The 16,503-nt window shown below is 50.9% G+C and overlaps 1 protein-coding gene and 1 pseudogene across 2 annotated transcripts; both read right to left on the bottom strand.

The window, feature by feature from the left end:
• Positions 1 to 74: 74 nt before the first annotated feature.
• Positions 75 to 14,329, bottom strand: Arhgef15 (Rho guanine nucleotide exchange factor 15). 2 transcript variants are annotated; one of them, XM_004638455.2, is made up of 16 exons: positions 14,203 to 14,329; positions 11,393 to 12,039; positions 10,821 to 11,153; positions 10,449 to 10,509; positions 8,735 to 8,793; positions 8,424 to 8,635; positions 8,154 to 8,314; positions 7,830 to 7,982; positions 6,781 to 6,910; positions 4,545 to 4,619; positions 4,366 to 4,458; positions 4,130 to 4,290; positions 3,883 to 4,035; positions 3,552 to 3,634; positions 3,337 to 3,441; positions 75 to 2,274 (listed from the first exon to the last, which is right to left on the bottom strand). In XM_004638455.2, exons 2-16 carry the CDS (start codon positions 11,988 to 11,990, stop codon positions 2,123 to 2,125), a joined length of 2,529 nt encoding a protein of 842 aa, XP_004638512.1. In that variant the 5' UTR covers positions 11,991 to 12,039; positions 14,203 to 14,329; the 3' UTR covers positions 75 to 2,122. The 2 variants fall into 2 exon arrangements, with proteins under 2 accessions (XP_004638512.1, XP_023579086.1); XM_023723318.1 differs by lacking the exon at positions 14,203 to 14,329 and adding an exon at positions 13,697 to 13,739.
• Positions 13,084 to 15,805, bottom strand: LOC105743098 (annotated as a pseudogene).
• Between the last annotated feature and the right edge of the window lie 698 nt (positions 15,806 to 16,503).

Genomic DNA, 16,503 nt, shown 5'->3' with positions numbered 1-16,503 from the left:
TGGTCCCTTTGCTTTGCTAAGCTTGTTCTAAGTAGGTGCTTTAGACCACTGAGCCATCTCACCAGCCCTCCCTTGTCTTTTTCATTGGATCTTATAACTGTGCCTGCCTAAAGGTTCTCAAATAGGTGTAGATTTAATTAAATTAGGCACGGACATGCTTGCTCCATCAGCAAAGGGCCTTTATGGCTGCCTCACTGATCCTTGTGTCCTTCTCCCCACATCTTCATCACTTGCAAGAGCCCTACCCTGCCTTTTTCCCCAGGCTGCAAGAACCCCTTACTACCAAGAGGTCACAACCCACTGTCACCACTACCACCATCACTGCCACCTTAGTCTTTGGGACCTGTGGGCTGGTCCACTCAGGACTTATTCTGGTGTCCATGACCCGGTTCCCAGCAGAACTGATCCCTGATCTTGACACCTTTCTAGTCTGCCCGATCTTCCCTTATAAAGCCCACTTTGTGGGCCACTGTTCCTGTGAGCATGTACTGTCCTGAAGAGCCTTGTTACAGCTCCACCAACATTTATTGAGGGTTTCCATATGCCAGGCACTGTGCTAGGTTAATCTCCAAAATTGTGGGTATACCAAATGCCAGCACCCTCCCCACTTTGAGTCTCCAAAGTTCTTGTACCTCCTGTGGTTTCTGTGGCAGTTTCTGTCTAAGCAAGTTGCCAGGCATGAGCTGAAAGGAATGGGTGATGGCCCAGAACAGGGAAACACATGTCCCAGGTTTGGGTCCCCGCTTGCCAGCACCTGTCTTTTCAGCCATCTCCAGCCCTCACCTCCTCTGGCATTATCACAGGAAGCTGTTCATTTGGAAGCAGATGCGCTGCTTGGGCCTGGGCAGCAACTCTAGCTCTTCACCGTTTAGCCCCATGATTCTGTTGGGAGGATCAGGGTGGAAGCAGCAGGCCCTTGAGGCAGGTTCATCAGCCAGCCTGTGCTACACAGCTTCCAGGTCTTCAGCCCAACCTGGGATCCAGAGCTCTACAGCCCAAGACTGAGGCTGCTGAATGATAATGGTTCAACTTGGGAGATAGGCAGACTGGGACCATAGAGACCAAGGCTTGGGGCAGAAGAATGTTGTGTAGATTTAAGGGGTCTTGAGCCCCAGCTACTGACCATCATCTGTACCCTGGGCTCCTTTGCCAGGCTGCTTGACTGCTCCATATCATCACCCTCCAACTGTCATGGAACCCTGTGTCCCAGGAGACCTGATCCAGGGCTTTCATCCTCAGATTGGCCTCCCTGCCAAGCTACATTCAGCGTACTCTCTTCTGGAACTCAGACCTAATGTCTTTCTTTCTTTTTTTTTTTTTTTTTTTTTTTCAGAACCAGGGATTGAACTCAGACCCTTGTGCTTGCTAGGGAAGTGCTTATTCCACTAAGCCATCTCTCAGGCCCCCCTAATGTCTTTCTTGGCAAGAATAGCAGGAGAAATGTAGGTGAGAGAAGAAATGGAGCAGTCATTCTCGGCGAGGGAGGGTGCCACCACACACTCTCTGTGATCAGCAGGATCACCCTTCCTGATTTAGGGCAGATGCCCGTACACACACAGATTCTCTGAGACACACACTCCAGGTTCTTCTAGAGGACAGGAAATGACTTGAGAGGGTGCAGGACATATCCAAGGAATGAAACCCAATACTTGGCAGACTCAAAGGCAGAACTGCTGTAGAACCAGGTAGAGTGACAGCTGGTCTCTTGGGGCCAAGTCACCATCTTCTTTGGCTGGAGAGGTCCCTGAACATCCTTGTAGACTGTATGACTTTATCTCTATTGCAGAGCTTTGGTTTGCTTGGATTGGGTTTGGTTTGGCTTGGCTTGGCTTGAACTGTATTGAGCCAGCAATGTCTTCCTTGGCTGTGAACATAGCAAAGATACTGACGTGCCAAGGATTCAGCAAGCTCAGTGCCCATCATCTGTTCTCCATCCTCATTCTTACTGCTGTAGGCTCAGAGGCCTTATTTCATGGGCTGCCCTGTCTGGAAGCTTGATCCCCATTGGTTGTCACTAGAGGTAGTGTTTCCACAGGCAGTGAATCCAACAGCTGGATGGATGTTTTTGTTCCTCTTTATCCTGCTGCCAGTGTCCCAACCTGAGCCCCCTCCTCAGCCTGCATTAGGGTGGGGGGTCACTGGTGGTGCCTGAAGAGGGCTCCATAGCCTCAAGAAGCCTCTGATGCCTACGAAGATGCTTCCTCCGTTCATGTTCCCCTGTGACTTCACACACCAACTGGGCAGGAAAGGCCCCAGGAAGCCCCTTCAGCCAGCCTAGGGAAAGAGACAGCATGGGAAAGATAAGGGGTGAGGACAAAGGAGAGGTGGGGAGGAAAAGGAATCTCAAGTCTTGGGGGTCATGGTGGATGTGATAATTAGTTGAGATGCTTGGTGCATTAGTAGACAGGCAGGCGGCAACAGGTGCTGTGGCTGCTGCTGCTCTGAGTGACAGCAGCATTGAGAGAGTCTAGTTCTTGTCACTACTGTGGAGCCCAGCAGTGGCTGTCCACGTCACTCAGAGTTAAGAGGCAGAATTTCTTTGTTTGTAACAAACTGGGGACTGAACCCGACCCTTTACACTGAGTTGTAGCCCCTTTTTTATTTTGAGTCAGGTACTCATGCTAAGCCACTAAATTGGCCAGGCTGAGTTCAAATTTGCAATCCTCCCGACTCAGCCTTCCAGAGTACTGGAATCATGGGGGCCTGGCTGAGGCACTGATTTGGAGGTGGAGTTCTTCTAGAGACCCACAAAACCTCATCCCCTTACCTCTGGGCCTCATTTCCTCCTCCTGTCCTCTCGTCTGGCCCCCTCTCTTCATCCTGTCTGTCCTGCAGCTCCTCCATCACATACCAGACTGAAGGGGCTTTGCACAGCTTGTTCCTCCAACAGGGACTCTTCCTCTGGACAACAAGCGCCCCAATTTCTCACCTTCACCCAGCTTTTTCTATAAGGTCCACCTTTGTTTCCCCAGTTCAAACTGTAACTCTCCCTAATGCTGAAAATCCCTAACCTCCTTATTCGGGTACAAATTTATGTTTCTTGTAGCACTCGCCACCCCTCAACGTGCTTTTATTTATCTATTAATCATATTTATTCTTTATTGTTTGCCTCTTCTATTAGAATGCCTGCTGTATTCTGGGGACGCAGCTCCATGGCACAGCATTTGCCCAGCACAGGCGAGTGCCTGGGCTCAGCCTCTCAGCAACACTGCTGAAACAGTGTGCAGGCTACAGCAGGACAGGAAGCTTTACATGTTTGGCTTAATAAATATCAACTGAAAAAGCAAAATCAATAAATAGAGATCAATTTAATGAGTACATGAAAGAGTCTCTTACCTTCAGGACTCTTGTGCAGACGCTTGGCAGGAGCTCTGGACTCCACACCCAGTCCCTCAGTCTTGGTAGGTGTTGGTGGCTCTGAACTCAGTTCCTGGGAACACTCTGGTAGCGGACAGGTGACATTACAATGGGAGTCAGATTCTTTAGTTTCTCCTCCCTGTTTCCCTTAAGACTCATTTTTCCTTTCCTCTTGCCCTGAGTGTGATACTCACCACAGTCCTCATAGATGGTGTCTGGGGAGCAGGGCAGGGGACCCGGAGTAGGGAAGGCTCCCAGCCAGCGCTGCATGTCTGATCTGGCAGGGATAGAGAGAGGAAGGCTCACAATTAGCCCTGGAGCTCCTCCTGGGGCAGGCAGTGTTCATGAAGAGAAAGAATGGGGTTGGTGGTCTGGGAGGTTAAGGGAAGATTCCGAGACTCAAAGGTGGTGGTGGTGGTGGTGGTGTGTGTATGTGTGTGTGACACACACACATGCTGGGCATAGGCTCTACCACTGAATCACATCCCCCAATCCCTCAAGGCACTTTCTGGAGGTACAACTCACAGAGAGGAAGCTTGGAGTAGCCGGTGGGTGGGGCGCCCCTGGTGGTTGCTGAGAAGGGAGAGGCGGAACGTAGGGGGTCCAGATGGGTCAGGAACCTGCTGGGCCTGCACCAGGGAGCGATGGGCATAGTCCAAAACCTGCAGCCGCTGCCCACTGCCCAAAGAAGAGGGCGTTCAGAAGACAGCAGGGATCCCGCTGGGCACCTCCCCTCCACCCAGCCCGGACTCTCTCTTCGGTCGGAACCCACCTCTTGGGCTGAGTGATGAGCAGCAGGTCGCTAAAGAGCAGCAGGCAGAGGGGTGTGAAGCGCGGGCGGGAGGTGAAGAGCACGCCCCCCCTCCGGCACCCTAACTCGGTCAGCTCCCCCTGCAACTCTAGGCGCCTCGACCAGGAGACGAGCGGCAGCGCCTGCGAGAAAATGCCAAGTTCTAGCTTCCCAGTGCTGGGGAAAAGGCGCTATGAAGGGCCTGGGCCAGGACTAACCTTGACTTTGTGGAAGCGCAGCCTCTGCGTGAGCCGGATCAGCTCTTCCGTCTGCTTCATACGCCCTACCTCCGCGCTGCAACGCTCAATGATCTGAGTGAGGGGCGCAGGTCATCCACCTCCTGCTCCCTCCACCCCTCCCCGTCGCTTCTCCCAGCCTCAGCTTCCCACCTGCCCACCTTGCTGACAGCGCCCAACGCCTTCTGGGCATTATCCTGGCGACTGGATCCCTCCTCCGTCTGGCGCAGGATGTTCTGGGGACAAGGAGGAAAAGCGACTGACTCCTGCTCCGAGCCCTTGGATTCCAAGGGATCAGAGAGCCCGGCCTGGCTCACTGAAAGAGCTCGGGGTCACAGTGCAGCATCAGTAGCCTCAGCAAGGTCGAGAAGCTATCTTGTCTCTTCACCACAGTCCGCCCTATACTATAGGGAGGGAGTGTGTGTGTGTGTGTGTGTGTGTGTGTGTGTGCGCGTTCCTACCTTTTTACTCTGCCCAGACTCACTCTGCAGAGCCCATTTTTTCCTTACCCTTCTGTTTTTTCATATATTTAATAAATGTGCAGTTTGGGGCCAAGGAGATGGCTCAGTAGAATAAGCGCTTCCCTGACAAGCGCAAGGGCCTGAGTTCAATCCCCGGTTCCGAGAAAAAAAAAAAAAAATTAAAAATTAAAAAACAGAAACCAACAGACTTCACTACCTGTTAGCTACATAATCCTGAGGAAGTCATGTTATCTCTATCAGGCTCAATTTTCCCATATATAAAATGGGGATAGTACCTAGGGTATAAAAATAGCATGGTACTAAGGATTCAGGAAGGTAATATTATATAAAAGGGGCTTGGCATCATCCTGGACACACAGTGAATACTGAAAATTGATTTGCTATTATTTTAACAATTATTAACTACAACTATTAGTGTAAAAACATATAAAGCTATTTAAAAATATATATATATATAGTAATTAATAATGCCTAGATTTTGGTTGTATCTCTATCAATTACTTTTTTTTTAATGTACTTAGTACAGGGTCTACAGGGTCTATAGGATCTCACTACGTAGATTAGACTCATAGTGATTCTCCTGTTTTCAGCCTCTCAAGCACTGGGATTCTAGGCATCTAGAATATCTCAATATATCACGGCGCCCTGGGGGCGGGCCTGGCACAGTACACCGAGGATTGAACCCTGGCCACTGCCTCTGCTTAAGCAGGTACTTTAGTCTGCTGAGCTATCTGGCCCATCCCTCTATCAATTATTTCTACATACCTGGGACAAGTTATTTAACCTGTAGCTCAATTTTGTCTTGTATAAAGTAGGGTAATAGTTCTTAGCCAGAGAACTCAGTGGCATAAGTGCCTGCATGGCAAGTGCAAGGTCCCAAGTTTGATATCTAATACAGTCAAAAATAAAAATTTTTAAAAATAAATTTAAAGGGCCAGGGAGATGGCTCAGTGGAAAAAGTGCTTCCTTGGCAAGGGCAAGGACCTGAGTTCAATCCCCAGTTCCACAAAAAAAAAAAAAAATAATAAATTTTTTTAAAAAACATACTTCCTGCCCTAATCTCACACGGTGAAGTTAAACAGGCATGTAGCATTTAGAACTGTATTTCAAATCATAGTCAGTGAGTGATTATGATTGGTATCATCATGATTATTGTTACTGTGCTGTCCAGACTGGGGAAAGACAAAGCTGAACAAGACTAGGGAAGCTGGGCTGGGGCTGGGGCTCAGTGACTGAAGCATGAACTAGCCTGATTATGGCCCTGGGTTTGATACCTAACACCCAAAAAATAAAAGAAATTGAACCAAGGATATAGCTCAGTGGTACAGCACCTGCCTCGAAAGTCCAATGTTTGATTTGATTCCCAGTACCCACCACTCCCCGCTAAAAAAAGAAGTTTTCACATTAAAATCCCTACATTGAATGATTTGATAGGCAGAAGTCTTTACTTAGCAATAAAAGAAGAGTTCTCAACCCTTTTCCCCCTAATACTCCCGTTAATGAACCCTGTTTAGACATGATTTCCCTGAGTTTTTCACCCACTGTGAATTTTTGTTTGTTTGACACAGTCTCACTGTGTAGTTCAGGTTGGCCTTAAGTTAGCTATATAGCCCAGACTAGCCTTGAATTTGAAGCAATCCTCCTGCCTCAGCCTTCCAAATGTGGGGATTACAGGTGTGCCCCACCACGCTGGGCTGTAAATCTCTTCTTGTAACATGGCTGTTTAAAGTACCCCAACAATTAGAATAGCTCAGGTTTTTCATCCCCAAAAGAACTCACCACCACCTCTGGAGGTTATATTAGCTAGTTAAAGGGGAAGCAGAACTAGGTCTAGAATGTGCATCACTAGCTAGAGGCCCTTTCCCTGAATCCATTCTGGCCTGTGTGGCAGAGCAGGCCCAAGCTAGGAAGGTACCTGCAGCAGCATGCGGAGCCGGGTGATACGCTGGAAGGGCAGCAACAGGAAGGAGGGCAGTGGGAGCCGCTCACACTTGGGGAGGCTCTGCAGCCTCCGGAGCTCCGCGGAGAAGCGCACATTTGTGTCCCTGCAAGAAGCAAGCCCAGATGACTAGTGACATCATGGAGCAAGGTCCTGATTCTTCAGCCAGCTCATCAGCTTACCCCTACCCTGTTCCAAAGCTTCTTCCCACACCTCTGGAAAACAGCAGCACCTCCCCTTATTCACAGTTTTGCTTTCCACTAAAAGTTGGTCCAAAAGTGTTAAATGGAAAAGCCAGACATAAACAATTTATAAGCTTTAAATTGCACTATTTTCTTGAATAGCATGATGAAATCTCACACCATTCCACTCCATCCCGCATAGGCTATGCATCATCCCTTTGTCCAGCATACCCACACCACGTACATGACCTGCCACCTTGAATCACTCAGTAACTGTTCCAGTTATCAGACTGACTGGCAGCATCACAGTGCTTGTTTCCAAGTACCCCTTATTTTACTTAATAATAGATAGCTCCATCATAGAAGAATGGTGATAATGGCAATTTTATCAGAGTATGTTGTTATAATTTTTCTATTTTATTAACTATAACTGTTAATCTCCTATTGCACCTTATTTTTTATTTATTTATTTGTATTTTAGGGAAGGGTTTACAGGATGTTCAGGGTCTCACTACTAAATCGGACTCTTAGTGATCCACCTGTTTACAGCCTCCCAAGAGCTGGGATTACAGGTGCATACCACCACACCCAGTCTCAACTTCAGTCCCAGCATGCCCTGGGGACAGGGCCAGCACCGGCAGGCCCTGCGGATCAAACTCCCTGGCCCCTGCGCCTGCTTGCAGGTGCTTTAATGCGCTGAGCTACTTGGCCGGCCCTTACACCTTATTTATATGTTTATGAAAAACATAGGCCATAGGGTTCCGTGCAATCCATGGTTTCAGAGACCTACTGGGGGGTCTTGGAAGGCCAGCCCCATGGAGAAGGGAGGACAACCACACTCACATCAGGCGGCTGTAGGTCTCCTCCTGATACTGCTGGTTTCTCACATAGTCCACGTACACGGAGAAGGGCCCCACCGCATGGGCATGCACCACGTCACACAGGTCGCTGATGTGGGGGGAAGAACGCACCCGGGACAGTAATGTTCCTAGAAACCTGAAGGAGAAGGGGAGGGAGCAATGGAGAGGACAGAGGGCCAGGTCTTCTGCCTTTTTGAAAGAAGAGCTGGTAACTAAGAGAATCCATGAAAAGAAGAATCTGGAGAAAGCTAAGGGGACACTGAGCAGCCCAAAGCCAGGATTCCAGGGAGGACAGGACCCTACTGACCGCTCACTGACTCCCTGGACACGCTGCACGTTGGAGAAGAGCGTGTGGTGGTCCCTCGGGGTGAGTGTGTCTCGGAGCGCCCGGCTCAGCACGAAGGTGTCAGTCAGCAGCCTCAGGGAGCGCAGGTAGGAGGCCTCGGAGGTCACCACCTCAAACAGGCTCTAGGAAGAAGTCCAGAGCAGTAGTGGACAGCCTCCCTCATGCCAGCCTAGGACCTGGGACACGTACCTCCCCCTGGCAGCCCATTCAGACCCACCCCAGCATGCCCACCTCTTGCATGCGTCTCTCCTGGGGGCTGAGGGTCTCCAGGAGGCCGCTGGCTCGCACAGCCGGAAGCTCCTGCCACAGGGTGTTGCGAGGCCCAGGAGGTCTTATGAAGGCAGGAGCTTCCCCAGGATTTGCTGGAGAGAGGCCCCCATCCTCACTAACACCCCACAGCTCCTCTGACAGCACAGCTGCTCGGTAGGTCTGGTACAGAGGTTCTAGAAAGCAGGCAAAGCACATCAGGGAAATCCAGAGCTCCAAACCCTGCCTCATTGCCTGAAGGTCACAGCCGCGATCCCAGACCCAGAGAGTCTCACCGTCCTGCAGAGGGAGTTCCCAGTTCTGCTCCTTCAGCTCCTCCACCCCCTCCTCATCCCTGTGGAGAGAGAAAGACGGGCATTCCCAGGCCCATCCTCCGTGGTAGGCCACTCCACAGCTGCTATTTTCAGGGCAGTGAAAAAGGCGACATTATAAGTAGGGACTACATCATAGGCAGGGACGCTGAAGCCTCCCCAGATCAAACTCCAGACTTTCTGATGTGCCCCTCAGAGGTGAGCTAACCGAACTCTATCCATTCCCATTATCTCAACTACTGTGTAGCACAGACTCCCATGCCTCTGCCTCCAGCTCTCCCACACAACCACCACTGTCTGAAAGGCACCATTTGCACCTCAATGAAACTCCACACAGTCAGATCCAAACTCTTACATCTGCCCACCACCACCTGTAGCTCTCATGTTCCCTGCATTCCCAGACACCCATTCAAGCTTAAAAAAAAAAAAAGCTAGTAGTGGATGTGATTTTAGCTCAGAATATTTGCATAGTGTACATGGAACTTTAGGTTCAGTCCCCAGCACCAAAAAAAAAAAAAAAAGTATGAAAAATAAAAAAAACTTTCTAGATTGTTGCAAGTTCGAGACCAGCCTGGGCTACAAAGTGAGCTCAAGGCCAACTGGAACGGCATAGCAAGACTCTATCTCAAAAGAAACAACACTGGGGCCAGGGAGATGGCTCAGTGGAATAAGCACTTGCCTGGCAAGCGCAAGGGCCTGAGTTCAATCCCCAGTTTCACAAAAAAAAAAAAAAAGAAAAAAGAAAAACTCAAAAGACATGACACCAAAAAAAAAAAAAAAAAGGTTAGTAAGTGTTTGCTCCATGAATGCATGGATTCAGATTATCTCCCATAATGATAGTAAATCTAACATGATTGACAGGTCCAGATAACAAAGAAAAGATGAGAGCTGGGGAGATAGCTCAGCCTGGCAAGCACAAGGTCCTGAGTTCGATCCCCAGTACCAAAAAAAAAAAAAAAGAAAAAAGAAAAGAAAAGATGGTTGCGGTCATCAAAGGGATTTGCAGACAGTAACTACAATAGAGGCTCAAGGCATGGGAAGGAAATTCAAACGAGCATTTGCTACAGGATCAGGTGTTTGGTAGCATCTTCTCTCCCATCCCCTGGAGTAGTTGATATACTTATCTCCATTTCCAACATGAGGATGCTGAGACCCAGAAAGACTGAGGATTTGTCGCATAACTAATAAGGGTGCGAAATGTCAGCTGCTAGTCTCTGGAGCCCCAGCCTTTCTTTTTCTTTTTCTTTTTTTTTTTTTTGCGGAACCCGGGATTGAACTCAGAACCTTGTACTTGCCAGGGAAGCGCTTATTCTACTGTGCCATCTCCTCGCCCCCCACCTTTTATTTATTTATTTATTTTTTGGTGGAACCAGGGATTGAACTCAGGCACTTGCAAAAGGGCAGAAGGATTTTTTTTTTTTTTTTGCCTCAGCATAGCTTCAGAGCAGGTCTGGTTTGGCTTGAGGATCTGGGGCTCAAACCACAGCATCCTGAGCAACATCCTCAGCCTGACTGCTTTGTTTCAGCAGGCACTTAAACAATGAGCTGACTGGCAGGCCCCCAGCCCCAGCCTTTCTTTCCCTCACCTCCATGGAGGCAGGAGCCGCTTGGACCTGAAGGTTAGCTTCCCTCAGCAGGGTGGGATGAGGAAGGGGGAATACAGTGGTGTGTTCAGTACCTGGCCTCCATGGCTGCAGGGAAAGGGTTCTGGTGCAGAGGAACGTCATCAGGGATGTCCCCTGGAAAGACAATCCAGAATGAAGAGAAACTTCCAGGGCTCCCAACGCAAGACTCTTTACCCCTGCCTCATTAGCAACTGTTGCAATAAAAACTACAACTCCCATCAGCCTCAGAGAAGAAGCTAGTAAAGGAATAAATATCCCAGGGCCTGTTGGGATTGTAGTTCTTTGGGCTTTAGGTCACTCCACCCCTATCCTTCAAAGCCTAGATGTCCCACAGCACTTCTTTGTGCGAGCGCGTGCGCGCGCACACACACACACACACACACACACACACACACACACACACACACACCCCTCACGCCGGGTACCTGTTTGGATTCCATCTTCAGAAGGCAAATCGAGATCCGGCTGTGGAGGGTCTCCAGAGACAGTAGCATCCTGTCTGACTCGAGTTGGCTTTGGGGGCTTGAGGGGTGGCAGAAGTTTGCGCTCAGCAGTGGAGCGATAGGATGTGAGCACGACTGCGGGGTGACTGATGCTGGAGGGGTTTGGACGCGAGCGGGAGGTGCGCAGCGGGGAGGCCCTGCAGGGGACTCTGGGCCCATCCTCAGAGCTGCCTACAGGCATCCATCGGAGCTCCAGGCCAGGCTGGCTGATGTGGCAGACACAAGGGCAGCAAGGAGGGCAAGCCAGAGCAGCATCTGTGGCAGACAGGGCATCCTAAGGAGAAAGGTCTTGGCCTGCCCACCCTGCCAGGCCTCCTCCCGGCATCTACAGACCCCCTGTTCCCTGACTGTCTTCAAATCCCCAGAAATACAGAAATTGGGTTTTCTGACCATAATATTTGTTTGAAAGACTACCGCCTGAAAGTTCCCAGTCTGCAAGCCCCCAAAACAAAGATGGGCTCATCCGGGCCACCCTGGCCCCACCATGCACTTACCTGGAGCACCGTTCTCCTGGGACAGGTTCCCAGCTGGGTCCTTTCTCTCCCCATTCACATCTGCTCCCCCTGGGGAACCCCGCTCCAGGGAGCCTGCAGCCTGGGTCCTGTCTTCTGCCCCCCATTCAAACCGGCCTGCCAGTCTCCGCACAGTGCCAGGGGCTGAGGCAGAACCGCCCTGCTTCGAGCCACCAACCATGGGGAGCAGGGGCAAAGGCGTGCAAGGTGACCCGGAGGGCTTGGGTGGGGGTACTGGAGAACAGACAGGAGGTTCTGGGGAGCCAGAGCGCCTGGACATTGGACTGGGCGTGCTGGAACGTGAGTCTGGGGAAGGCTGGGAATCAAGGCTGGTTCTAGAAGCCGATGGAGGCAGAAGAGCAGGGGGCTTGAGGGATGTGGCTGGGGGCTCCCAGAAAATGGGGGTACACCCTGGAGCTGGTGCATCACTGGAGCTTCGGGGAGGTGCCTGGGGAGAAGAGCCATTCTGAGAAGGCCCTGGGGAGTGGGGAGCCCGTGGGCGGGAAGGGGGCCGGGGGCGGATGATCCGAGAGGGTTTCTGGGCAGGGGGTGTTGCTGCAGGAAGGGGCTGGGCTGACATCTTCCTCTGAACTCTTCAAAGGGGTGGAGTGTTCTGCTGGAGTCATCCCCTGAGAAGGGTGGTGGAAGAGAGAGCCCCTTAGTGTCCCCAGTGGGTAGACTGAGGACATCTGAACGCAAGGAAGCAGAAGGGAAAGCTGGAATCATCCCCACCTTGCATCTCACTTGCACTGTCCCGCTCCTCTTCACCTCTCACCTTCCCTTTTATTCTGCCCTGGACCTTCTTGACCCTCCCACCTTTCACTTTCAGCATTTGTGTGTGTGTGTTGGGGGGAGTTGCTAGAGATGGAACCAAGGGTACTGGGAACCAAGGGTACTCTACCACTGAGCTATATCCCCAACCATTTTTATTGTGAGACAAATTCTTTCTAAACTGTCCAGGCTGGGTCCAAACTCGAAATCTGCTTGCCTCAGCCTTCCAAGTAGCTGGGATTGCAGGTGTGTACCACCACACCCAGCTTCCTCAGTCTTTTGACTCCTGCTGCCACAGTCAAGCCAGAGGAGACAAGGCTGGGAGGTTGAGTCAGTGGAGGCAGAGGCATCAGAGAATCAGAGAAATGTAGAAGAGATTCAGCCCTCCAACTTGCCAGTATACACACCAAATAAACCTTAAGAACTATGAGTCCCAGTGTGCCACGGAAGTGGAATAAGCACTTGGCCTGGCAAGTGCAAGGACCTGAGTTCAATCCCCGGTTCCGCAAAAAAAAAAAAAAAAAAAAAAAAAAAAAAAAATTGTAGGATGTAGTTGTAGCTGTGGGTTAAGTGTGTGCTGCAGCTAGTGAGGTACAAATGGGGGTTGCACGGTGTGTGTTGAGCGTACACTCTGTGCTGGCTGGGTAAGTGTACACCACAAGAGGGGGTAGACAGTGTGTGGTGGCCCCAGAGGAGGGAGCAGTGTGAGTGTAGAAACAGCAGTATAAGAGTGTACGTGTGTTCTGTGCCATCTAGGAGGAGTGTGTGAGGTGTGTTCACACATGTGTGTGTGCATGTCCATGCTCGGGCTGTGAGGGATGCATCATTCTTTCCCGGCTTCTACCAGCCCCCGCCCCCATTTCCCAGTTCCTCTCTCTGGACTCTCCCTTTCCGGATTATTTTTAGTCTCCTTTTCCTGCCATGGAGATTCCTGGAGCCTCTGACCCCAAGAGACTGTGAGGCCACAGCACAGGGTCTTCTGTCCCCCATCCTTTTATCCCTGCCTGGTCCCAGGTCTGGACAAAGAGAGAGGCTGGGAGCAGGAGCACTCCAGGAAGGTTCCCGGAGACCAGGACACAGGCTAGCATTAACGGACCCAGGACACTTGGGTCTGGGTTGCTCTTCCTCTCATGAGGAAGGAGGCTGCTGTCTGGATGAGACTAGGGTCATCACTGGGATGAGGGGAGCCCCCAGACCGCCTTCAGGAGCCAGCAAAAATCACAGCTCTCCAGACCCCAGACAGGTTCTTGAAAAATGATGTGGGGTGGGGCAGGGGCTACAGACTAGAGACTTGCAGCTCAGTGGCCTCTGTGTCCTGGTAGGAAGCCACTTAGTGAGGTGATCCTCACAGTGGCCTCAACAGCTGGCCAGCTCCTCTCAGACCCTACCCTCATTGGGACCCCAACACCCCTCCTTTCAGGTACCTGTGTTTACTTCCTTCCCCATCCCCTTCTCAGGCTACCCCCCTCCTCAGGTCTCCCACAGGGCCCAGGTAGTGGGGCCCCAAGCACTCACCCTCAAGTTCCCTCCACTCTCAGTCACCTCCCAGGGCTGAGTGAGTAGGGGCAGGAAACAGGAATCGGATCCTCTTCCCAACCGGACACCGCCCCCCCCCACACACCACACTCCACATGCGCACACCGGGGTCCCTGGGAGATGAGAAGGACCTGGTGTCCAGGATGTCAGAGACCCATGGGTGCAGAGAAGGCTGCTGTGTATGCGCACATTCCATCCGCATCCCTGGGCCACAGGGGTTCATGGCCACCCGGGGTGGGGGTGGGGCAGATGGAGTGGGATGGTGGCGATGGCAGGGGCTGGACAGCGTGGGTGCTGCTACCTCAGCTATGGGACAGTGTGCGCGTCCTTCCTTGACCTGTCCAGCCATCTCTCCCTGACCTGCACTGCTTCCTGTCTCCTTAGCGTCCAACCTTTCCCCGGGTGTGAGCCATCCCACACTTTATTTCAAAGGACCCCTAAGTCTGCTTCCTCCCTGGCTTTGCAGTGACTCCCCATGAACTTACCTTTATCTTTTCTGGAAGCCGTTTCTATTTTCTGCCTGTCCTACCTGCCCTTTGGAGCAAGGAATGCAGACTGCAGCCTCCAGTCCTCCGCTCCTGTGTTCCTGGGGCGGGAACCCAGGGGCCAGATTGCGATCTCCACAGAGGAAGCCCTTTCCTCTGCCCCACCCGGCCATTGTGTCAGTGTGTTTGTGCGTGCGTGCGTGCGTGTGTGTGTGTGTGTGTGTGTGTGTGTGTGTAAGAGCAAGAGAGCAAGGGCCAGGAGGTGGGGAGGGGCAGCTGAGATCTGTCTCCTCCAAGGGGGTGTGACATTTGCTGGGACCCCTGCTGCTCACCCTTGTTTAGTCCTTGTTTCTCTGGGTCCCAGTGCCCCATTACTGTCACAACAGGAGTCAAGGCCTCTGTTGAGCAGGAGCAGGGCTCCTCTCATCTTTGATTTGTTTTGTGGTTGATCCCTGGCCTGCTGTGCCGGCCCCACCTCCAAGGTGTGCTGAGATGGTGATTGAAATGACTGGGCAAGGTGGCACATGCCTGTAATCTCAACTCTTAGGAGGCTGAAAACAGGAGAATCACTACAAATCCAATCTGTGTAGTGAGACCCTATAGACCCTGCACTAAACACACACACACACACACACACACACACACACACACAAACAAAAAACAAACAAAAAAAAAGAAACTGGGTTCCCTGGTGGAACTGACATTGGTGGAAATGTGTCATAAAAACCGCCTAGAGGGTGAGCCACACCCCAGCCTGGACAACCGGGTGGTGGGAGAAAGATGCAAGTGCCAATGGTAAGCCAGCGTGGTGGCGCACGCCTGTAATTCCAGTGCTTGAGAGGCTGATGCAGGAGGATCAATGCCAATTCAAGGCCAGCCTAGTCTACACAGTGAGTTCACAGCCAGCTTGAACTGTCTAGTGAGGCCTTGTCTCAAAGAAAAAAGCTAGCAGTCCATATCCAAGACCCTGCTCTGTGTCTCTTAGTCCCTCTGCGTGCCTCTCTGTCTCTGTCTCTCTCTCAGCAGAAACAAGACATTGGGAAGAAAATCCCGAAAGTTCTCATGAAAATATTTTATTTTTTAATTTTTATTATTATTTTTTTTGAAAACCCTTTGTTAGCACTTTAATGAGCCCCCTGTCCAGTAGCTTCAAGCTACCAGGACAGAGGCCCTCCCCCACCACCCTTAATTTTCTCCTCAGCTCTTCTGCCGAAGAATTTGGCTTTCATGATAACAGGCTGCTTTGGGAGCTTTCCCTTCCCAAGAACTCTGTAGTAGTCTGATCGCACTACATCAATGATGGGAGCTACTCCAGTCTTGTTTTTGGCAGCATTTACCCGTGTCTGCTCACTGGCCAATGCCCAGAATTTATCAAGGTTGACATTTGGGCATAACATAAGCTCTGGTTTCTCTTTAAGTGGTAATGCCTCATCCCAACCTTCCCAAAGTAACCTGGGTGATATTTGTCAAAGCTGATCCTGTGATGATGCCTGTCACCAGCATTACCCCGGCCTCCAGGATACTACCGGTGCTTGCCAATGCAGCCATGGCCGTGGCTCACATGGCCCCAAAGCTTCCGGGTCTTCTTTAGTCTGGAGGGCATGTCGGTGGCCAAGACGAAAGCCTCATGAAAATATTTTAATTGTATTTTTCTCAAAGGAAAAGGCTAAAGCCTTTCTAGTCTGCACCAAGGGCCCATGAAGAATGTGTGCTCTCTGCTTACACACCTCCCTCCCAGGGGCCAGGGAGTTGGCTCAGTGGAATAAGTGCTTCCCTGGCAAGCACAAGGGTCTGAGTTCAATCCTCAGTTCTGCAAACAAACAAACAAAAAACAAACAAACAAAAAAAAAAAAACTACCTTCTTCCCAGAACATCATCATGGACAATTCCAGGAGGAATTGTGGAGTAGGCGAGAGAGTCACTCTCCTAACAAGGCCTGCCTCCAACACTCTGAAATTGTAACCCATAGCTAGCGGCAGTAGCATGTGCCTGCAGTCCCAACCACTGTATTCAGCCTGAGTCAAGAGGACTGCTTGAGCTGAAAAGCTCAAGGCCAGCCTGGACAACAGAGGGGCATGCTGTCACCAAAAGAAACAAAGAGTAAAGAAGGAGGGTGAGGGAGAAAGGAAATATCTGAGAATATAATCTAATGGTAAAGCTTAACACATGTAAGGCCATGCATTCAAACCATAGCACTATAAAATTACAATCAGGGGCCAGTGAAATAGCTCAGCAGACTAAAGCACCCACTTAGGAAAGCTTAAGCAAATGCAGGGACTGCGGTTCAATACCTGGCACCAC

Source organism: Octodon degus, unplaced genomic scaffold (genome assembly GCF_000260255.1).
Source record: "Octodon degus isolate 3935 unplaced genomic scaffold, OctDeg1.0 scaffold00098, whole genome shotgun sequence".
Lineage (NCBI taxonomy): Eukaryota > Metazoa > Chordata > Mammalia > Rodentia > Octodontidae > Octodon > Octodon degus.
The sequence above is the reverse complement of the archived record's forward strand: the minus strand, read 5'-3'. Positions and strand labels throughout refer to the sequence as shown.

Coding starts and splice junctions, on each gene's coding strand:
- Arhgef15 (XM_004638455.2), bottom strand. CDS start 11,990: ATGTCAGCCCAGCCCCTTCCTGCAGCAACACCCCCTGCCCAGAAACCC. Junction 8,794..10,448: donor CCTGCAGCCATGGAGGCCAG/GTACTGAACACA, acceptor CTCTCTCCACAG/GGATGAGGAGGGGGTGGAGG. Junction 4,459..4,544: donor CGTTGGGCGCTGTCAGCAAG/GTGGGCAGGTGG, acceptor CCCCTCACTCAG/ATCATTGAGCGTTGCAGCGC.